The 23,873-nt window shown below is 36.0% G+C and overlaps 1 protein-coding gene across 4 annotated transcripts; it reads right to left on the bottom strand.

The window, feature by feature from the left end:
* Positions 1-37: 37 nt before the first annotated feature.
* Positions 38-23,873, bottom strand: tmem91 (transmembrane protein 91). 4 transcript variants are annotated; one of them, XM_044120493.1, is made up of 4 exons: positions 23,192-23,873; positions 11,563-12,530; positions 6,842-6,988; positions 38-5,048 (listed from the first exon to the last, which is right to left on the bottom strand). In XM_044120493.1, exons 2-4 carry the CDS (start codon positions 11,968-11,970, stop codon positions 4,893-4,895), a joined length of 711 nt encoding a protein of 236 aa, XP_043976428.1. In that variant the 5' UTR covers positions 11,971-12,530; positions 23,192-23,873; the 3' UTR covers positions 38-4,892. The 4 variants fall into 4 exon arrangements, with proteins under 4 accessions (XP_043976428.1, XP_043976429.1, XP_043976431.1 ...); XM_044120494.1 differs by lacking the exon at positions 23,192-23,873 and adding an exon at positions 22,632-22,748; XM_044120496.1 differs by lacking the exon at positions 23,192-23,873 and adding an exon at positions 13,359-13,543.

Below are 23,873 nucleotides of genomic sequence, written 5' to 3'. Positions count from 1 at the left end.
GTAATTAGGTAGGAAATAAGTAGAGCAATGGCCGATCTTAGTTATGTGCATTTATTCACTGATGTTCCACTTAAATATTCACAGTTATTTCACACATGGAAGCGGAGCCGGTCCAAGGATTTCTGAGGCCTGCAAGCACAGTTTGAATGGTTAGCCCACTGTCCACCAGCCTCAACATCTTTAGGCTTAAATATTTGTGGAGTTTAAAGAAAGCATTAATGTGGTTTAGTAGTATAAAATCAGATTTTTTTCAAAATCTGAGAAACTAGACAATCAGAAGATGAGAACATATGGAGTATCAAGGGGTCACAAAGTTAAATAAATATACCATGCAAATCTTCGGTTAATGAATTAAATGCATCATAAAATCATTAAATGTATCAATAAATCATTAAATGTATCATTAAATTCAATAATTTCCCATGAAGTAATCAAAAATAGAATTTCAAACAATCAAAAGTCATTTATAAAGAACTTAATTTAAAATATATGTAATGATTTCATGCCTCCTGTGTGAGCCCGTCGTCATGGAAACCCTGACTCTCGGGCTCCCCCTGGTGGTGACAGTGGGTTTTGCAAACAGCAGAAAAAGAAAAAAGCAATTGAAACCATATGAATTTATCGACTCCCTTTCACTCTTTTTAAAATTATTAGAAGAAGTGACACAAAATGAGTAAAACCCTGAGCCGTGGCAGCTGCTCCGTCAAACTGATGCACATTTATTTCTTTGTTCTAAGACATGAAAACATCAAAGGGTTGGTCGGTTTTTGTTTTTTAGTAGATGTTGTGTGGAGACAAACGGCGATTTGTGTCGGTTGGAGTGCGATGCCGTGTGCAGGACGTCAGTGGATCTGAGGGTAAGACTCACAGTGTGGTGACAACATTAACAACCTTAATAAACTCTAAAACAACAGAAAAAGAGTGTTTATGATGCTTTTAGGTCAGCTGTGGACTCTATAAAAACTGTACAGCAAAATAGAAAATTTTGGCTTTTCTCTCTCAGTCTTTTTTTTATTATTATTTTGTACATTTTGGTAGCACTCCACACAGTTCTGCAACAATTTGGTACCAGTGGTTTAAGTGCTCAATAAAGGATCTTACTTTCTGGTACCCGTCAGTAACATCAGTGAGAAAATGATCAGCACCATTTAAAAAGTATGAAACTACAACAGCGTATTAGGGTCATTTTCTTCACCAGAAAATTCAGAAATGTTGAAATCAATCTCAGAAAATTTTGAGAAAACTTGGAAAATATTTGCAGTTTTACAAGACATTTTTTTATTTAGAAACTCAGAAATTTCCAAGTTTTTCTAGAAAATTTTTTACATTTTTCTAACAAATTTGCAACTTTTCAAAGTCATGAAATTTCAACGATTTTTTTCTAGAAATATTTTGAGTATTCTCAAAATGTGAGTTTTCCCAAGCAAATCTTTGATTTTTCAAAATCAGAAATTTTCAAGTTTCTATAGAAAATTTGAAATGTGATTGTTTTTCTAACAAATTTTCAACTTTTCCTTGATTTTCCTAGAAAATTTGTGAATGTGACTTTTTTCTAGCAAATTTGTGACAATGCAAATTTCATAGAAAATTTCTGAGTTTATTCTCATAATGTATGAGCTTTTTCTAGGCAATTTTCAAAATCTGAAATTTTATTGTTCTAGAAAATTTGTAATTTTTTTTCTAGCAAATTTGCAACTTTTCAAACATTTCAACATTTCTGTTTTTGTACAAGCAAATTTTTAATTTTTCAAACACAAATTTTCTTGTTTTTTCAAGAGAATTTGAGTTTTTTTTGTTGGTAATTTATTCCTGTTCTTATTACTATCTATAATGATCCCAATACTCCTTTGTAAGCAGATGTAAAAATACCAATCACAAAGGTATTAAACCTAATATGTTTGATTAGCCCTGAGAAATAATAAATTTTTGCAGCATCAGATTAAACCAGTTTAAAATGACAGATTAATTTCAGAGCTTCATTTAGGTAATTTTAATTCAGTTTTTTCTCATTATTTTAAGGTTGATGAGTTTGAGACACCAGTTGTTCTAAACAAGCTGCTATATTCATTTCATTTCAGTTTTACAAATACGTTATTAACCTCAAAGGTAAATTAAAAATTGCAACTCAAATTATGCAAGTTTCTTCAAAGCGTTGCTGTTGATTTCTGTGGGTAAGAAGGATCTCCTGTAGTGGTCTGTATCACAACGGCTTCATTCAGTCTCTGACTGAAGACATGAATGCTAAACTAGTCGTTTCAGAAAACCACATGTTAAATGTTTTTAAAACTGTCTTTGGTTTTTGGCTCTTTTTTTCAATCCTGTGGTATAAACGTTTCACTTGTCAATATTTGCTAGCTTGCGTCTGTAAACACGAAGTCAAACACTAAAATCAAGACAAAAATATGTGGCAAGGTTTTGATTTGATCCGTTTTATCGATTCTGATCAATTCTCAGATCGAATTTCTGTATTTTTTTACTAACCAAACTTCTCTGGTACCATCCTGTTGCAGAGATGTGATGTGAAATGCTTCCTTAATTTTACTGGGATATTTTCTTTACATGACTATGCTAAAACCAATATGGTCAGAGATTTATTTTAGGGTTTATCAAAGTTTTTCTTTCAAGAACTTTGGACCCAATAACAAAACGGATGAAGCTACGAACATGTTTGTAAAACACAAAAGTGCCATGCAGACAATGACTCGTCACATTTCCTTTTCCAGTTTTTTCTTACCTTATTATTTTTTTTTTTACATCTAAACATGTGCACTGCTGTTGTTTTTATGGTTTCAGCCCGACAAAACTATTTTCCTGTGTATGTTAGTCCTTTTTAGCAGGAAAAAAAAAGAAAAGTGAATTTACATTTTAGGAAGATTTTCTTCACAGTCGGGTCACTTCAATATTTTTGGCACTTTTCCTCCCAGCAGCACTTTCTTCACTCCAACTTCCAGATGCGTTTCAAAATATCCAAACTTCATATCTCGATTTCATATATAATGGCACTCTGTTTTTATCATCATAAAGATAAAACTTGGCTTTAAAACACAGCAAAAGGCAGTCCTCTCTGCAGGTAAACAACAGGTGAAATCACGATGGGATATTGAGGAAGAAACTTCGCTTCTGGCAGGCGCTGGATGAGGAAAGTCCAGCAGGATTCGCCTCCAACTCCGATAAATTTGCAAACTTTGACTCTTCCTGCCTCTTCCGTCATTCATTCACACTGTGGAAAATTCTGCATTTACTTAAAGGGGACCTATTATGCAAAATTTTGGGTTTCAAATGCTTCTAAAAAAACAGCCAAAGTGCTTAAAAAACAAACAAACAAACAAAAAAATCACCTTATTGTGTAGTCTGACAATAAGTTAATGCTTTCTGGTCTCTGGAATATGAGGCGTTTCAATAACTTACAAATTTTTAAGTCACAATCAAAGGAAACTGCGCCGTTACCTAGCAACGCCAGCCCAGCCCCGTTACCAAGCAACGCCAACGGAACTGCAGCACGTTTGGTTAACTGATTTCACCAGGAGCCGCTGTGATTTCTAAAAGATCAATAAACAACAAAAACTGGACTATGTGCTCGTTTGTTTGTAGAATGTGGTGACACTCATAATAATCAAACAGGATGAAATATTTCATATAGCATAGGAGCCGTAGTTTGCTAAAATCTAAAACTACGGCTCATACAGCAGTAATAATGTAAAACTAAATTATTGACCATTACAAAAGAGAAATTTGCTTAAGATGCTCCTGGATCTTGACAAAAACCAAAGTGTTACAGTATAAAACATATTATACATCAGCAACCCTCTCAGATTGAATTTAAACCATATTTTATAGAAATTAGATAAGAAACAGGGGCGACAGATACAATTATTTTTATGACAGATTCCTGCTCATCCTGCAATTCAAACAGTATGGTTTTATGGACACGACTCAATGTGTATTAATGGCGCCTGAACGTTCACCTCACTAGCTTCAGCTAACAGGCAATGTCCAATCTAGTAATATATATCTATGGCATTACTGCTGCAAAAGTGTTTTTCTATTGGTTTACCACTCATAAAATACGTTCGTATGAAGTTTAAAGACGTTGTAGAATTGTGCATCTGTTTTCAGCCATTTTTACGTGCGAGTGTAAACGTTGAGTTTAGTGGGCGTGGCTAAATAAACCATTTATTTAGATTTAAAGTGACAGAGGCCCGAAAAAAGCTCATTCTGAATGGCGCTCAACACAAGTATTTTAGGCAAATTCTCATTATCCAAGAATGAATTTGTGCTAAAAAATGTAATAAATATGTTTTGTATCGCTCATACACCAGGGATGTCCAAAGTGTGGCTGGCGGGCCATTTGTGGCCCTTGAAATGATTTTGATTGGACCCCTGACCACAGTTCAATACGATAAAAATTTCACCAACAAAATATAAAACTGTTGAAGACAAAAATGTGTCTTTTTTTAAACAAAGCAACAATCTGTAGCCTTTTATATGTTTTTAAGGTTTTCATAAAAAAATACTTTTTATTGAGCAGTTAAACTAAAGCAAAAGAAAAATCACAATAAACTCATTTTTGCATATTAAATGTAATAAATTTTTGTAATTTAAATGAGCCAGTTTTGGACACCCAATCCTAGCTTGTTCTAAGAAGCATAATAGGTCACCTTTAAATTTAATTTAAGCTCCACATGTGATGACAAGCGTGACACAAATTTGTCAAACTCAGTGAGAAAGACGAGCCTGAACGTGGAGGAATGTCCTCTGGGCTGCATTTCGTCCTGTTCCAGTGAGACGTGATTAAAATCTTTTCGTTTATTCGTTATTTTGCAGATGATGTGTTGATGTTCATGGAGTATTTGTGTCTTTGTGTGTCTGCGTCTATGTGCGAGCCGCGGCTCTTATGATGGCTTTGCAGACAGGTAGGAGATCAGCGCTGCGATGGCGCAGATGTACGTTATGATGCCAAACACAATGGAGAGCACGGAGAGCCACAGGGCCTGGCGGGACGCTGCGTTGGCGCCCTGAAAATCCCCCTCAGCTGATGCCTTGTTGGTCTGGAAAGCAGAAGACAGTGGGATAAGGATTAGTGGTTTGGGAAAAAAATAAAAATAAAGTGAAATCAGAGAGAGGGGTATTTGTTCTGCATGGCTTTCCTCCTCCCCTCAGTTCAATCACTCGCTAATCCCACATTATGTTCCATCCCTGAATCATAAACAGCGTTCAGGATTCATCAGGAGATTTTTGTCCTCTTCTCTCCCTGCAGACCTTGTTTCTGAGTTTGACCCTGGTTTAGGTAACGCTCCACAGTATCGGAAATCCATCCCAGGTTTCTCTCCTTTTCTGTTTAAATCTTAAAAGAAAATGTTTTTTTTTACTGCTGTTGACCCTGAGAGGTTTAGGGGATGTTTTACTTTATTTTTTTATTTCTGAAGAAACTTGCAGTATTACAAGAATAAAGTTGAAATAATACAAGAGTAAAGTCATAATATTACCAGAATAAATTTGTACGAGTATAAAGTCAAAATAATGAAAGAATAAAACTGGAATAATGGAGAAATATTGAATAAAGTCAAACTAATAAAAGAATAAAGTTGTATGAGAAAAATTTTAACATTGAGAGATAAAGGCACAATAAAGTGGAAATAATGCAAGAATAAATTTGTATGAGAATAAAGTTAAAATAAAACAAGAATAAAGTTGTAGTATTATGAAAATAAAGCGATAATATTAGTTAGTATTATTTAGCTTTGTTATCTTTGATATTTTTATGGATTCAATCAGAAATGGGAGAAAAATCACAAGCAGTTAAATGTTCTGGTTATTTTTTCTGGAAACGGAGGATAGGAATTAGGAAAAAACAAAGTTGAACTATAAATTCTGATTTCATCGCAGCAAAATAATTTCACAGTTTTTCAAACTTTATTTTTTGCTCCAATAACATCAAGATGTTGAAGAAAACTTTCTGAGTTTTTACAATGTGTGATTTTTTTGTTTGTCTCACAATATATAAAAAATCTGTTACATTAAAACCAGGGGAGTCCAAAGTGTGGGCCGCGGGCCATTTGCAGCACGTCAACTGATTTTTTATGGCCTGAACTGTCGTTCAAGAATGACACAAATTTGTTTAATAGGCTTTTTATTTTTAATCAGGGTGACATTATTATTATTGACCATTGTCCTACAATGGAAAATGTTAATTATAACACAAAATATTCATCTTTTTATAACCAAACTTTCATAATAGGTAAAACCGACTTAATTAATAATTTATTTAATAGATTAATTTCAAAAAATTCAGTAGATATTAAAGATAAATATTCATTGAAATAAATATTTCATTCAATAAATTAAAATGTAATTCATTTAAATTTAATTCAAAATAAGTTATATAATTAATATTGAATTAATGTTTCATAAATTCATGTTGAATATTGTTTACATTAAAATATAATTTATTTATTTAATAAATCAAAATTTTAAATAAATTACATTTTTATTTAGTCAATGCATTAAATCAAATATGAATTAAATTAATATTAGTTAAATATTAATATTTATCTAGTTAATTCAAAATAAAATAGAAATAAATGTAACAAATTTAATTTATGCAATCTATTTAATTGAATTCAATAAATTACTTAAATTAGATTTTAATTTATTACTTTAATTTATTGTTTATTTTTTCTTGGCCCATGAATATTTTCGACTCTGATTTTGGCTCGTGTGACAGAAAGTTGGGACACTGCTGACGTAAACATTGGGACTTTACATCAGCGTCCTGCAGCTGCAGCAGGCGGGCGTCCTGCAGCCGTGCCTCATGTTGGACTGTGTGAGTTCAGGCTTGTACCTTCTGAGAAAGGTAGAAGGCGGCGATGCCCAGCGGCCAGAAGCAGCAGAGCATGGAGAAAAAGGCCAGACCCAGGTAGTCCTGAGGGATCATCAGGGGAAAGTTTCCGTCGCTGTCCGTATCGCTGAGGTCGTCAATAGACGAGTCCTGGGATCCAAACAGAGAACATTCAGGGGGACGTCAGGTCAGTTTCTGCAGATATTTTTCTCTTTTAGATCCAGATCTGAGCAGCAGGAATGAGGAAAATTTGAAAGCTCAGTAAGATAATCTGCTTTAACTCTGAGCTTATGAAAGCAGGAAAAATATTCTGTTTTTATTATTCTCACGTGTTTTTTTTTACAGCAACCGGAAAACCTTGCTTGTGACTTAATGGGGTTACGCTGTGAATGTGCACAAACTCCACTGGCTGCAGGCTAACCGTGACTCATACGTCTGCGCACAGCTCCGCATATTCGATCCGACTCCCCCGACCCGACCAGGCTACTTTGTTTAGTTCATTGTTTTGCATGAACAAGCTGCACATCAAGCGAATGTCCTTCTGCTTTTAAAGCACATTACTAATCGTATTAAATGCCTTTTGTTGCTCCTACAAATTAATTATGAAGACCTGAAATGCAAAAATATGATTTGATGATTTAGGTCCAAACTGTTCCCAACTCTGTGTTTATGCATCTGCATGTGGCAGTCATTGTTCTGTTCATGCTACAGTGATCAAGCTCTAAGCTGCTTCTACTGATTATTGCAATAATCGATTATTCTGATGATTAATCAATTAATCGGACTAAAAAAATTGACAATCTGTTGATTTTTCTATAACCATTGAGGCTTTTTAAACATTAGAAATGCATTAAAAGATCCAAATAAATAATTAGATTATTTTTTAAATGAACAAAATAGACATTTTATTGCCTAAAATGCAGAAAAAATAGCATTCCTTTAGTAAATGCTTGATTATTTGTAGCAAAGGATGCATCTGCAGAGCATATTTACAGACAAGAAAGGTTTTTTTTATTTTAAGTGCAAAATGTGTATTTATTTTATATAGCTTTTTGTTAATTACTGCTCAGTGTGTTGTTCTTCCAGCATACGGCATTTTTTTTAGTCTGGGTGGATACTCCAATTAACGATTAATCGATTACTAAATTAGTTGACGATCGTTTCAGTAATCAATTAATCATAATCATGCATATTGCATTCTATCTTATCTTGTATTTATTTTTATGTATGCTTTACGTGTCGCCTTTAATTTCACCCAGGGGATATATGAAATTCTTTGAATTTTAATAATTCGATTAATCGTTTTCTTCCTACAATATATTGCAGATTCTATCAAACCAATTATGATAAGGTCCATAAAACTGTTGTTTTTTTTCATTTAATTTGCCTGATGGAGCTTTGTGTTTGTTCTGAACATTAATCCAGGTATTTGCGTTGTTGCCACACACAGCTGGTGCATTTAGGGATTTTCAAGATGCTGTTCACAGATCGCCATCTGCCACTGTGACGCCTGTGGGATGTAAATTCCTCATCTGCAGCCACGCACAGGAGGCACCTAATTCCCGCTGCAGTGGACTGAGTGCAGCGCAGGATTTTACGGCGGAGCTCATGTGCAATGATGAGACTTCTGTTCAAACTGGACAACAATGAGCCGGACAGCAACAAGGGAACTTCAATAAATCTGAACAGCTCATGTAATAAATAAAAAGGAGCAAAAACATGGATAAGCTTATGATACCTGGCCCCAATTAACATAAAAGAACATTAGCTATTCAGCTCAGGAGGCATATTTCAAAAATACAATAAATACATTGTATATTTATCTAAAAAACCCACAAATATCAGCTCATTCAATGACTTGTTTAGATGTAAAAATGAAGAATCATAAAATTGTTTCCAACTCTCCTTCCTCAATCAGTGTTTTATTTATTTTTCTGCTGCTCATTTTCTTTTTTCTAAGGCTCCAACTAACAATTATTCTAAAGATTCATTGATTAATCGGACAAAAAAATTATTCTGCAGATTTTTCTATAACAATTTGAGCTTTTCTTAAACATTAGAAGATGCAAATAAATTATTAAATTCCTTTTTTAAATAAAAAAAAGTAGACATTTTACTTCCAAAAATACAATGACTCAGCATTCCTGCAATGAACATGTCATAACTTCTTTATAGCAATAATCATCTGCAGAACATATTTAGAGACAACTTTTTTTTTTTTTTGCAAAATATATATATTTTGTAGTTTTGGCCAATTACTGCTCTGAGTGTGTTGTTCTTTCAGAAAAGGGCCTTTTTTGAGTCTATAAACTTAAAACAACAATTAATCATTTACTAAATTAGTTGATGATTATTTCAATAATTGATTAATCATGATTAATTTGACTAATCGTGTCAGCACTAGTTTACTGTTTACTGTGTTTTTTGTTGCTGACTTGTGAATGGGAGTCTTGCATGAATTGTCAGATGCACTAAATCTGAGCAGAAGACGGATGCCTGCAAAGGGAACTGATGCTAGCAGGTGGATAGAGAAAATTTTCCACAGTAATTTTTAAACGGAATATTTTAACTTTTTAAGCTTTGAAATTTCCAACTTTTATTTTAGATTAATCTGAAAATTTCAGATTTTTTTTTTATCACAAATTTTTGATGTTTGGAACTATGAAAACTGGCAAGAAAAAAAGAATTTGGAGATTAATCTCAAAACAAGGAAATTTCTGAACTGCAAAAGTTGACAGCTTGCATGAAAAGACCTTATTTTAGAAAAAAACATGGAAATTTCAGTTCAAAAACTTTAAAATTAGTGAGAAAAACTAATAGATTGTGTCATTAAGCTCAAAGATTTTCTAGAAGAAAAAATAAAAATGTCAAGTTTTAGTTTTAGAAATTTTTGAAACTGTGAAATTTCTAGAAATAAATCTGAGATTAATCTAAAAATTTCCAAGTATTTTCATGCAGATCTTTGACTCTTCAAACTCAGATCTGTCCAAGTTTTTTCTTGAAAATTCCTGAGTTTGGTCTCAAACTTTCTCAATTTTCTGGGAGAAATTTACTCCTTTTCCTCTCATCCACGATGGCCCAACTTCACCATCATAGCCAAATGTTTATTGCTTCATATTCTCACTTACTTTTTAGAGGTTTTGTTTTCTTTTGTGTTGCTCAGCATCCATGATGACCTCACAATCAATGTTTCTCATCAGCTCATTTTGCAGCTTCCAAACATTACAAAATTCACTACATTTGGTACTTTTACGAACAGAACGTTTGTCTCAGGAAAAGTAAAACAGTGCAATCTCACTTTTTTGGACATTTTTTGTATTTCTGCTAAATAATCTTAGCTGTGATTGGTGCTTAATATGGAAAAATATTGAATATTCTAACTTGCATTTAAAATTGCACATTAACTTTTATTAAAGTGTTTTAAAAGACACAAACACGGAGGATAAATATGTTTTTTTACAGATTCAGTTTTCACCTCAGCTGGGAATGTAAACTCAAACAATAAATAACTAATCTAGGAGCGTTCAACACTTTCAACACATATGGTTTCATAGTTTCCTAAAAAGGCTACATTTCTTTTTCTGTTGGTACCTGTGCTAAAGTACCAGAGCAGCTTTATATAACCTGCCTTTCTGACAGAAACAGGTGAATTGCTGCCTACCTTCAATGCATTGCTCATATATCTATTTTAGGTTCCTGTTCAGCTGCCAGAAGCTCTACAGAGAACATAAAGGTCTCTTGCTTTCATGTAAAAATACAGTAAGAAGAGTCGAGAATGCCAAGAGAAATGAGACATCTTTCAGGAATCAGTGAAAAACTAAATATGAATCCTTAAATTTGGTCCGCTATGCCCGTAAAACATTTATTTCTGTTAGCGACTAAAATCTTTTATTTTGTGCTTATGGTTGCTTTATTTCTAACTCAAAGTTCACTAACTCTTTTCCACTTTCTTATTCATTTAGTCTCTGAACTGGTAAATTTGTAAAAAATTAACTGGAAAGCCCTCCACAAACTGATTTTCCACTGGAAAACTGGGAACAACAACCAGTTACGTAGGACCAACATTGCATTTTAATCAACACAAGAAAAACAGAAGAATTCAACTGCTTACGCACCATTCAACCTGAGGAGGGCAGCACTGAGGCGGTGTCAGGCAAAAATCATGTGGAACTAAACAAATTTATCTGAAAATGTCAAAACTCACACACAAACATAAAGATAAAACCCTAAAAACCTGTTTAACACAGAAGAGGACTGGCTAAGATTAAAAACAGTTTTAATCAGAATTCTGATATTAAAGTCAGAATTCTTTAAACTCCGAATGCTAACCTTTTCTCAGATTGTTGAAGATTAAACTCAAAAAAATTGAGAAAAGGTCTAAAATTAAAGTTAGAATCTTGAAAAAAAAAATCTAAATTTTGAGAAAATCTAATTTTGAGAAAAAAGTCTGAATTCTGAGAAAAACATTTTTGAAAAGATAAAATTTTGAGAAAAAAGTTACAATTCTAAGAAAATACTCAGAATTCTGGGGGAAATGTCCAATAATCAAAAAAGGAATAATTTTTTTCAGTGTCCCTAATCCTTTTCCATTAATTAGACACTTTATCTGCTAAATAAAAGTTGACTGGGGGTCAGCTACACTCTAAACTGCCAAAGATTTCCTCATCGTAACTATTTTCTTACAGATTTCAGATAAACACAGAAGTTGTTTTTTTCTTTCTTACGTCAGAGTCAGGAAGCAGGTCGTCCTCGTCATCCATACTGTAGGGGGCGCTGTGAAAGTCCTGCGCCTCGGCCAGCAGCTTCCTCTCCAGCGCCGAACCGGGCCGGATGTCCACAAACGTGGTCTCCAGGTACTCCTTGCTGAGCAGGTCCGCTTGGCCCCACAGTGGCCCGGCCGGGTAGAGTGACTCCAGGCTGCGCGGCAGGGCGCAGGCGTCCAGCAGCTCCGGAGGATGGCCGCAGTAGCCTCTCCAGCCCAGCGGAGGATACGCTCGGTCCTCCTCACACTTCACCAGAATGCCCTTAAAAAGCCCGACCGGCGCCTGGTTCTGCTGGTTCTGGTCGGACGGCAGCCTGTTGGCGGCGCTTTCTTCCAGCAGGGGGTGCTCCAGCTCGTCTCTGTTCTCCATTAAAGACGAACCGCTCCAGAGGCCGCATCAACAGGCAAACGTAATCTACAAGCCGGCTGGCTCGATGGGTTTATGCAGAGGCAGCTGCTGTGATAATCCACCTTTAATCCTATTCTTTAATTTTTCTCTTGTTTCAGCGCCGGGTCCAGAGGAAAAAAGCACATGACGAATTTATCCCAGCACCTGAAAGTTGTGTTGGATTATTGGAGAAGCTTAGGTCTCAAATTTTGTTCCCAAACAGCAAAAAGTGGCAATAATGGTTACTGATAAATTAGACGCCCTTGTTTCTCTTTAGCTGCAGCAGAAACGGTAAAAAATATTTTCTTAGCTTTACTTTCTGACGCTTCATAAAGACGTCACATCCAGGATTAGTTTTGGGAATAGATTTTAGCAATTAGGTGTGAAAAAAATAAGGCTAAAGAAGTATAATCCAGTAGTGAACATTGGCTTGATGTTCTTCAGGAAAAAAAGTCATCTGGTTTTGATTTATGGCTTCAGAGTGACAAAAACAACCCAGTTCCTTAAGACTCCGTCCAGCTGTCCAACAAAGACAGTGAGGTCTGTGAAGACAAAAACAACACCACAAACATTTAGATTTCACATTTTAACACCAAATTTTGATAGAGTCAGATAAAGAAATTAGTTTTACTATGAAGCAATTACGACCCATGAAAGTAATATCACAAATTAACCATCAGTTGTGGGACAATGTTATTATAGTTAACTAAAATTAATGAAATAACAAAACTGAAATTGAGAAAACCCTTAATCTGAAATGTTGCATCATATTTCTAAAACTTTATCACCACTCAATGAACTTCTAACTTTTCTGCAGCTAAATGAGTTGGATTAGATTCCTATTCACCTTTTGGAACAACGTCACTTCCAGGCGCCATGATGGACGTCGGAAGTGAGAATCCGGAGTATTGAACTGAGCGACTGAAATTGTTTTCCCAAGTTCTCTTTCCCAGTTTATTCATGGCTTCTTCTTGTTCGAGTCGAGCTAATTTGTCTGTGAACGTAACACACCTGGTTGGGGCTCATGGACGGAGGTATTTACAAAAGCTGGAAACAGCTAGCTTAGAAACCGACCCATACTTCCTCCCTCCTGACATGTTGATCAAATTAAAGACTGTTTGAATTCACACCACATGATTTTTATCACTATGTCATAAACAGCGTTTCCCCTTAAACTGGATCAACATCAGAAACGTACAAACGACGAGATGCTAACCAGTTATTTCCATACATGCTAGGCTAAATGACGGTGCGGCATCGTCTCCATGGTTACTAGTGATTTGACACGTACCTTCTCCATAATGCGATATTTGATATCTTTTTAATCTATCATACTTTCTTATAAGGTATGAGAACGTTAGTCTTCTTACCTTGTAAAAAATATTTGCTGCTAATCTGTGATTACACCGAGGGCTGCCGGTCATTGTGATTGACGGCTGCTATCCATTGCCGCCGTATCTTTCCTCATTAAAAGTTTTACAATAAAATGACAAGTTTGGTTTCTACACTTTTCAGTTTGCGAGGCCGACCGCGCAGCACCCTATGGCTATTTCTAAAGTGAAATCAATTAAATAGAAGCGACATTACGTTACAAGCGTTTGTTTTTTGACTAACTTTAAAGGAGCTCATTGGTTGTTTTGATGTCCATTATAGCAAAGTGGGCGGAGTTCTGGAAAACGTGACGTCACGTGCAAAGAGTCAAAACCAATCATTTTAAAGGGTTTCTCATTCAATCACAGGCAGAATATTACAGTGTTGCAGATAATCAACTGTTTACTCTGTCTCTGCAACCCCAGTTGATTCCTACAGTAATTCTCTGGGCTCAGACTATTTAATTAGCTTGGTGTCATACGGTGATATGAATGGCCATCCATAGAGATTTCACTGCTAATAAAGTCCCACTGCGGGTTGTTAAAATAAAGATTGTAAAGGAAAGAATGAACCAGAAGTTGCAAAACATACTAGAAATTTGTGTACAGTAGAGTTACAAAGGGTTTTCAGACAGTCACTAAAATCAAACAGCTGTAATCTGCTAGCAGATTTGAAAAAGCTGCAAAATATTTGAAAGTGGGTTGGAGGTTCACTTTCCAGCAGGACAGGTGGAATGGTCAAGTCAAAGTCCAGACCTGAATCCAATTGGGAATCTGCTGTTCAATCTGAAAATTTATGTTTCCAGATGCTCTCAATCCAAGTCTTTGATATGACGCAAAGATTTATGGGACAAAAATGGAGACGTACACCCAAAAGACTTGTAGTTGTAAATTCAGTGAGTTGGTTTTACAAAGTATTCACTCTCTCAAAGACCATGACTTTCTGTTTCACAGGTATGAACCACTTTAAGATAACTTAAAACAAAAATCCCAAGAAAACACATTGTAGACTTCAGATATAAGATGTTTTCACACCAATATCTGTGAAATTGGGGACTAAAATTGCAATATTTGCTACGTTTTCAGCTGCTGCGGTTCTTTTTTACGGTGCACTGAGTCTAATGAACCAAACCTTTTGAAAAACCTGTTCCCCTCCTCGCTTCTGGGGATGCTGCACCAAGAACCATTGAAGGGAATGATGGAAAAACGTATGAAGAAGACTCTTCTTTCATCACAAAAATGTTAACAAAAACGGGGTGACGTCAGATTTTAGCGGTTGAACTGTCTCTGCATTCTGTCTTCGGTAAAAGACAACGAGTCATTCCTCCCACTACCGCTAAACGAGCGCATATGTTTTGGTTGTATTTACCCAGAATGCCTTGCGCTGTAGTCCACTTACTGTTTTTGGAGCAGTCTTTGGTCCGCTTGGCGTTCACATATCCATCAAGCAGAGTTCACTTCAACCAAACCCAAACAGAGGTTTATAGGCAGACCAGAATTTGGTTTGATTATGCATTCACACCACAAACAAACTGGAGTTTACCTAAATCTCTAAATAAAGTGTTACCCATTTTAGCTTGTTTTCCAGTCTGTAACACTTTAATGAATGAACTTCTGGTCGTAAAGATGTAGAAACCAGCAGCTTGTGAAGGAGAAATACTGCTGTGAGCGATCTAATGAGAAAATATGGAAAAGCAATCTTCATTGTGTCTTGAGAGTCTTTTCATTCCAGTCTGGATAATGAAGTGTCATTTCACCAAACTACATAATAGCTCATCAGTCAGTATTCAGAGCAGCTCACACGATGGTTCAATAACGCGCTTCAACACACCACAGAAGAAGGAGGAAAGAAATGGTGTAACCGGGTATTTTTAGGCGGTGTGGTTTTATTTTCTGCTCGCCGCCTGCAGGGGAAGCACCTCAAGTGATTTTTTTTTCTCTATTCCAACAACAAACATGTCCGCCTCCCTTTTAGAGACAATACATGCAGACTCCCGCAGCCTCATTCCAGGAGAGATGCACTCAGCTTTATTACAACCCACCCCTCTCCGCCTGCGCTCCTTCTCTGCCCAGCCACCGTAAAAAGACGTCAGTCAGCTCTATTATCAGCCTGCCTCTATTTCTGACTCAAGCTTGTAAAACATGCAGTCGGGTGGAGAGGAACCTGCAAGGACAACCCTGAAAATCATAAACGATCCATTTGGAGCAGGGATGCACGTTATTGATTAATGCAGAGGTGTCCAAAGTGCGGCACAGGGGCCATTTGTGGTCCTTGGACTGATTTTGTTTAATTCAAAAGTGATAAAAATTTGACCTGAAGGTACAGATGGAGGCTTTTTAATTTTTAATCAGGGTAAAAAATGTTAGCAACATAACTTTTTACACATAAAAATGCAATGAACAACGGAAAGTATTTGTGTTTCTATAACCAAGTTTTAACAAAAGATAAAACCAAGTTTATCCAGAGACTTTTACTGAAAAGCTGCATCCAAATCAGCTTTTGTGACCCAAATCCTGATCTTTATTATAAAGAAAATAAATGTATGCAATCGAGCCCAAAAAAACTGAAAACTAGATATCTTTCTTTTAATACGACATGCAAAATCTGCAACAGTATATTGGAGACATTGTAGAAAGAAAAAAGGAGTAGATTTCTGCCAAAAAAAACAAAAAAAAAAACTTTAAAGAATTATTTTTTAAATTTCTGATTTGGGGCTGCACAGTGGCGCAGTTGATAGCACTGTTGCCTTTCAGCAAGAAGGTCCTGGGTTCAATTCCCAGCCCGGGGTCTTTCTGCATGGAGTTTGCATGTTCTCCCAAAAACATGACTGTCAGGTTAATTGGTCTCTCTAATTTCTCCCTAGGTGTGAGTGTGTGTGTGAATGGTTGTGTGTCCTGTATGTCTCTGTGTTGCCCTGCAAAAGACTGGCAACCTGTCCAGGTGACCCCACCTCTCGCCCGGAACGTAGCTGGAGAGGAACCAGCAACCCTCCCGACCCCATTAAGGACAAAGGATGTTAGAAAATGGATGGATGGATGGATGGGTTTTCAACTGTTTTTTTTTTTTTATTTCTAGAAAATTTCAAAGTTTTCTAGAAATTTTTTTGGCAAAAATGTACACTGTATTTCACAATTGGCCAAAAACACCATCCATTTTATTGTAGATTAAAATATTGAATCTATAATAAAATTTGGGTACTTTATTAATGTTTGGACAGCCCTGGGTTAAAAGGTCAGCCTAAAGTTGATTGATCTTATAAATCGAGTAACGATTCAGTGATATGCGGCCATTTTCTTAGGAACCTGAGCATTCATGACATAAAGGGCCAAGTTTTTCATAACATGCTGAATTCAGAGTTGGATAGTAACTTAATTACATTTTTGGGGAAAAAAACAACCAAAACCTTTAGGAGTATTTTTACTATGCTGTATTTTTTATTTTTGCTAATGCTTTTGCATAATAGTTTTATTATGAAGTATTGCTACTCTTACTAGAGTAAATATTCGGAATAACTTTTGTGAATGAAGAACAAGACTGTTTTAACCATAAATTCAAGAGACAAACACTTGCAGTTTTTGTTAAAGTTTCATAAATTTTATACTGAACAAAATTGATTTGGAGAAATGTTACTTCAGAGTTCCAAATGTTGAAAATTTTTGATGTTAGGAAATTTCTGGAACATTTTTTTTCTAGAGAATTTCTGACATTAATCTAAAAATTTCAGAGTTTTTTTTCCCTTGCAATTTTTCAACTGTCAACTTTCAAATTTCCAAGATTTTTCTAAACAATTTAGAGTTTTTCCTCCCTCACATATTTTCAGCTTTGGAGCTCATAAATTTTCTTGCTTTTTCTAGAAAATTTCTGAGATCAATCTTCAAATTTCAGACTTTTTTGGCAGAAATGTACTCCCTTTTCCTGTATCTAAAGGAAAAGGGATTTCTAAGCAGAAATTATTAATCAACTTAATAAACTTTTAAGCTAAACAACTAATTGATAGTTAATCGCAAATTGATTAATTGTTTGAAAACATGTTTTGGTGTTTTCTCAAACACATAGTTAGCCCTACACACAATCCACCGAACTAAACTTCTTTAATGAAATGTCCCTGAAATCTTCAGTGACACTGCTGACTCTCAAAAGGATTTTCAGCAACGCTGCAGTCTTTTCTCTCTCTCTCTCTTAGCGCAACACGCCAACTAATCATCCTGGAAGTTATCTGCTGTAAAGCCTCGGCTGATACAAATCGAGCGGATGCAGATAAAAGCAGGAGCTGCACACGCCTCGCAGGCTCTAATAAAAAGACATCTTGACTAACAGAGATGTCAGGCTGAGGAGACCCAAGCTGCGTTAAAAAAAAAAAAAAAAGTTTTTCTTTTTTTGAGAGATGCCAAAGTCGGAGGAAGAAATCTGAGTCGCCCTGCTGCTTATTTAATGGCCCTATTGATTTCATTTCCCAACCCTTTTCTCTTTCTGCCTCTGCTTGACGAGAGCGGAGGAAACCAAACAGAAAAGATAAGCAAAAAAAAAAAAAGAAAGAAAGAAACAGGCAGGAACATCGAGAGCTCAAAGTAACACCATGTTCCTATGGAAACACATTCACCGTCAAGTGGAGCGCTCACTGCAGGAGAAATGAAGCTGAGGCTAATTTGCCATTTCAGTGCTGTTCCTCTGCTTGGCTCGATAAACACTGAACCTCCTGGTAAGGAGATTTCTGTCATTTTACAGCCGCATACAATCGGTTATTTCTTCTGCATGGTTAAAAATAAAAACAAATAAACACAGTCACACTGAGCGCTGACTATTTGAACCCCGCTGTGCAAAAACTCTAATCAATCCGTACACCCAATATGACCTCTGACACTCATTCTGTTTCCAGATTATAGCAGAATCAGACGCTACAGTCATTTGCAGCCTTGCATCATTTACTCTCAAGCATTTCCAACTCAAACCAAAAACACACAGCTGGTGCTCATGTGCAGAGAGGCCAGAGGAATAAGAAATCATCCATCTGCAATATGTTGCACATGGTTCCAGCATCTTTCTGCAGGGAGTGTGTTGTTTTGTATGTTAGAGACGGAGTATACAGTGGGCAGGAACTGGCTGCAGCTCATGGTCTTATGCTGTTTGAGGAGTGTGTGCGTGTTGAAATTCTCTCCAGGGATGAAATTTATAGATGTACTGGCTCGTACGGAAGGCAAAAAGTGCTACATTCATGAATAAAAGCAAAAAATTAATACATTGATAAATTAGATAAAATTTCACTCGAACTGTAAGCAGTTATCATGGGTTCCAAGTCAGCTGATATATAAATTAAAGGACGTGTATTTTGTATTTTCCATGTTCATAGTATTAGTTCACAGTAAAAGTTTAAATTTACCATATAAACTTAAACTGACCTTGTGGTACTATTATGATAACAATAAAAGTGTCAATAATAAATACTTACTTTTTACGGTAACTATGTGGCTGTGGCAGCAACTGCTCTTGAAAATCATTCCAATTTGTAATGCGCTTCTTTAGGACACCAGCCACATAAAGACGTATTATTTATATTTTTTAATTTAATGGTATTTATTGATGCTGTCATTGAACAAACAGTTGAGAAAATATTAAAACTATTATCCCGACAATACGGATAGCTTTGGAATTTATAATGACAATAAATCAAAATTCTTAGGATTACAAAATATTAATCAGAATAAATGATAAATGAAAAGATAAATGAACGTCCTTAGCTCCAACTTATACCACAATCAAGCGACTATTCAGTTGTTCCAAACAGGCTGTACATATCAAACCTGATTTGAAATTGGGCTTCTGTCTCTTTAAGAAGCTCCTGCTCTTTCCAACACTCTGCTTTCAGAACGTTTACAACCTTTTTAATAGAATAGAATAGAATAGAAGTACTTTATTCATCCCAGCAGGGAAATTACTTCGCAGTTGCAGCATAAAGACAAAACACAGTAACAACCAGTTGTAGATAAAATCAAATAAAATATAAAATATAAAATGCTATAAATTGTAAAATTGTAATTTTACAATTATAGCATTGGAGAGAAGTCCTACCAGCTATCTGCTAATCCAGATAGTTGGCACCTCCTCAAAAGGTCTTGAATTCAGGTATCAATAGTTAAGGTCTTAAAATGTCTTAAGGAAATCCAAGTTGGCTTTAATTACATTAATTGCAGGTCTTAAATTTGGTCGTGACTGGACTATCTAATCTCGTCATGGGACAAGTTTGACTCGCACACAAATGTCTTTCTTGCTTTCTGTGACTCCAGGTAGTTGAGGCTAACGCTAACTAGTTGCTAATATACACATGCTAACTAGCTAGGTATTTTTGAGCTTCTTCTGACCAGATTGAAACTTTATAACCCAAAGATATGTAAAGAAACCAATAAATAGCAGGAAGGAAATTCAACAATTTAGCTTCTTTTTGTTTTAAGCCATTTTTGTTATTATGAGACATGAAACTGAGAACACCTCCTAATAGTTTTAGGTACCTCAAATTTCAAGTCAACTACAATTTTGTTAATGTACCAAATAAAAAACTTGATTTACTGCTTTTTATTATCAAAAAGACAAGAAAACAAGAGTGTGGATTAGAACAAATAGGCCTTCGCAGCGCTTTTGCTGCTCGGACCAAAAAAAACATCTTATGTCATTTTTAAAGCTTTGGCCAGAGGATAAGGATGAAAAGGGATTGGCTGATTCCTGGATTCTTAGAAATTAAGCATTTCAGCATTAAAGTGAATCCTGGAAAATATTGGATGCCAGTAGAAAGGCCAGCTCAGCTCTAATGTTAAAAGATGTGTTGCTGCAGTTTGGAGGAACTGAAAGCATCTCATTAAAAAACTCCATGGGTGTAACAACACCCACATTCATACTGAACATCCCTGGCACAGCCCTCAATGTTTGGCAAATAAGGAGTTGTTTCATACTTGTATACATTGAGAAGGAGTTACTTCCGTTTACACCAAAAACTGAACAGAAAGGACTCCCAGTTATCACTAAACTCTGGTTTTTGTGGAATATTAAGGTTTCTTGAGAAGAAAGAAACTGTGGACTGAACCAAAACGTTACATAAGGTTGGACAAATAGTCATATCACAAATAATAATATCACAACAAACATGTGATTATTCAATAAGTTCACTGAACTCTAGCTAAGCTATGTTGGAGGAATCAGTTAGGCTGTGTTTACACTGCAGCCTGAAGTGACCCAATTCCGATATTTGTCAAATCAAAAATTTTTTGCCGTGGCCGTTCACACTTCCAAATATATGCAAACTGTGTGTGATCTGCAGTGTGAACGGGCAAACAACCTGAAAGTGTCCTGCATGCGCAGTAGAGGGCGCAATAACGTCAGCGTTCTCAGTGTTCTGCCAACCGTCACAAAATGAAGAAGTGCTTCAGCGTTTTCGGAAGTAAACATGGAGGCTAACAGTGGAGCTTAGCTTACACATTGCAAGTTGTTGTCTGACCGGAGCAGCATAGTAACAACTTAATCCTCATTATCATCCGTCATGGTTGTTGTTTTTCTTCTTCCTTGCGCGTATCAGGATAGAGAATAATGACATTTTTCACGTAACAGTGACGTTCAGTTCGAATGAATGCGATCTGAACGTCACATTTGAATCGGATACGTATCGGATACTGAAGTGGCCTGGATCACATTAGGAAAGAATCCGACCTGTTCTTTTTTTCTTTCTTTTTCCCCTCCAGGGGGTCTTTTGTGAGCTCTAGTGTCCCTTATTTGAAAGTAGGCTGACAGGAAAGGGGGAAGAAGAGGGAGGAAGACATGCGGTAAATGTCGACGGGTCCGAGAATCGAACCCGCGATGGGCGCGTCGAGGACTCAAGGCCTCTCCTACCACAGCACGCCCGAATCCAACCTGTTCTGCATGGCTTTATTACTGCTAATAGCTCAGGTACATTGCGAAATTAAGCTAAGCTAAGATAAGTAGAACTAAGCTAACGTCAGATAAGCTAAGCTAAGATAGTTTTATTAGTCTGCCAGGAGGGGAAAAAAAAGTCACTAACAATAAATACATAAAACTAGCATAAATGATTAAAAGACATGCATTAAATACTCAAAGTAGCACGTTGTTATGCAACATTAATGTGCAAAAACAACAAAAAAAACAAAACATGATTACTATCCACACAAACATATAAAATGTTTTTAACTTCTCAACTTCACCTTAAATAAATTGTTAAAAGTTGGAGACTATTGAGTGCTTGATACCAAACATGCATCAGAATTGCTCTTAGAATAAGTAAAACACCTGATTCTGGACAAATTAGAGAAAATAAAATTTAAATTCACTGAATTTGCTGCAGAATAAATAGTAGTTCAAATAAATCAACAATGAAGCCTAAAATAATGATGTTTATGTCCATGAAGCGTGTGTTTTCAATTGGTCTTTGTGCTGAAGTATAACTATCAAGTGTCAAACTGTCAACAGCCTTGATAAAGACTGCGATAGCATCTTGTTTGTTGTTTGTAAAATCAAACAAACACTTTTTTCTGGGTGAATAAAGCTGTGAAAGTGTCAGGTTACCTGACAAGCATCGCCAGACTGCCACAGCAATTCCTGCAGTAACTGCACAGATTCTGCACAGATGTCATCCTGACTGTTCACATCATGCAAACTGCAGCACAACAACCTGAACTCACCACACATTTCAACAGCTTCAATTAAAGGAAAAGTGCTCATGTTTATTTTCTTTACCAAAAAATATACCTACTTTTATTATTATTATTTATTTGACATTTGTTGCAAAAAAAAAAATGCTGCTTTTGATTGCAAACTTTAAGATCTGTTAACTTAAAATGTAAATCAAGCTTGTCCAAAGTGCGGTCTTAGCCTAGCTTTTCTTCACATATTAGCATCAAAAAAGCCCCATAGTCAGTCTTTTAGACTTACCTTTTCTGACTTCTTGTGTTTTTTTTAGTCCATGTGGCAAAAAGTTTGGACACCTCTGATGTAAATTAAATGTTTATTTTTAAATCTATAAGACTCTTTGTGATTCTCTTAATGAAGTTGCTAAAGTAAAAAAGCAGTTTGGAAAACATCTCCAAATAATTTAAAAAATGTATGATAAGGATAATTTAGCAAATTAATTCCCTAAATTATTCAATAATAGTCATTTTTATGCATATTATTACACCTTTTTGTTTAGTTTTACGCACCTTATCTTATTTAATTTTCCCTTTATCTTGTTTGTTTGCATCTAGTTTTTAAACCCCCCTAATGATTTCTAATCTCACCTGATTGTAAAGCTTCTTTCCTTTAATTATTGCGTATTTTTCCTGTTGTTTTCCTCACAGACTGAGTGGATTGCTGCGTGCCCACCCACGGCAGAGAAAGCCCCTGCTTTTAATCAGGACTCCTGGCAAGAGAAACACACTGCGTGTCCCGTTATTTAAGCTGCATTTTCACATTTTCCCCCCTGCATGAAGCATTGAAGATTTAAAAACATCCTGAATTATCACCTGGGGATTAATAGGAATGCTTTCTGCCTTTATCTGATTACAGATGATTAAAACTGCACACCAGGCTGGTTGTAAACCATTAAGTGGACCAGTAAACAATAGAGCTTTGCAGTATGAGGGGGATGCTCTGCAGCTCTGCTTTCTTGTTTGCTTTTAATAGGGGGAAAAAACTGCAACAGCAAAAAAAAAATTTTAATAAAAAAGCCGCAGATTATTTGAAGATTGTAGGAGAAAAATTTATGTAAAATACAAAGCTGAAAAAAAATCCTTAAATAACATGAATGCCATTTTTTTAAATTTAGCTATTAGGTGTAAATCAGCATAAATGTTCTCACCTTCAGGTCCCTGCTGAAACCATCCACAGGAGTGAAAGATGTCCTTCCTCGTACTGAATATGCGTTTAGTTTAACTGTCTATGTGCGGGACAGGTACACGTGTTGGTGCGGGAGCCTCGAATGAGCAGCTGGAAGTCAAACTTATTGGCATCTCCTCGGCTGCTTGGATGATGGAGATGTCACACCTGCTCACCCATCGTTTGTCGGAGGCTCTCCGTTCCCAGATGAACATCTCCGGTGCGCTGTATCCCTCCTCCTCTTCGCAGAAAGGAGCGGTGGTTCCTTAATGCTGCGGTTACTGTGTCAGCTTTCTCCTGTCACTCCGACTTTTCCTCTGTCTCCTCCTCTTTACTGTTGGACGCTCTGGGTCCTAAAGCCCGCCGCCGCTCCGCCTTATGGGGCTTTTGTTGTATTTTAATCACGAAACGGTCCCACTAAGGATAGCAAACACGAAACTGATATTTCGCCTTTTCTTGCTTCTCTAAGACGATTATGGAGGTCAAGGCTTGATTTTGGACCAATAGATTTGGGTTAAGACCGTAAGAATGTTTAAAGGGGAATTTTGCATATTTTTGTTACTTCCATTTGGGTTTCTGTCGCTCCTAAAACCAGCAATTATATTAAAAAGTATAGTACTCTAGTACTACAGTAAATATCACAGATATTTATCTTAGTATTACAC

The sequence above is a fragment of the Gambusia affinis genome, linkage group LG06, assembly GCF_019740435.1.
Source record: "Gambusia affinis linkage group LG06, SWU_Gaff_1.0, whole genome shotgun sequence".
In the NCBI taxonomy this organism is placed as follows: Eukaryota; Metazoa; Chordata; class Actinopteri; order Cyprinodontiformes; family Poeciliidae; genus Gambusia; species Gambusia affinis.
The sequence above is the reverse complement of the archived record's forward strand: the minus strand, read 5'-3'. Positions and strand labels throughout refer to the sequence as shown.

Bases quoted from the DNA above. Each gene is read 5' to 3' on its own strand.
- tmem91 (XM_044120493.1), bottom strand. From the start codon at position 11,970: ATGGAGAACAGAGACGAGCTGGAGCACCCCCTGCTGGAAGAAAGCGCC. The intron at 6,989-11,562 runs GTAAGAAAGAAA...TTTGGATCCCAG, and splicing joins ACCTGCTTCCTGACTCTGAC to GACTCGTCTATTGACGACCT. The intron at 5,049-6,841 runs GTACAAGCCTGA...TCTGCTTTCCAG, and splicing joins CCTTCTACCTTTCTCAGAAG to ACCAACAAGGCATCAGCTGA.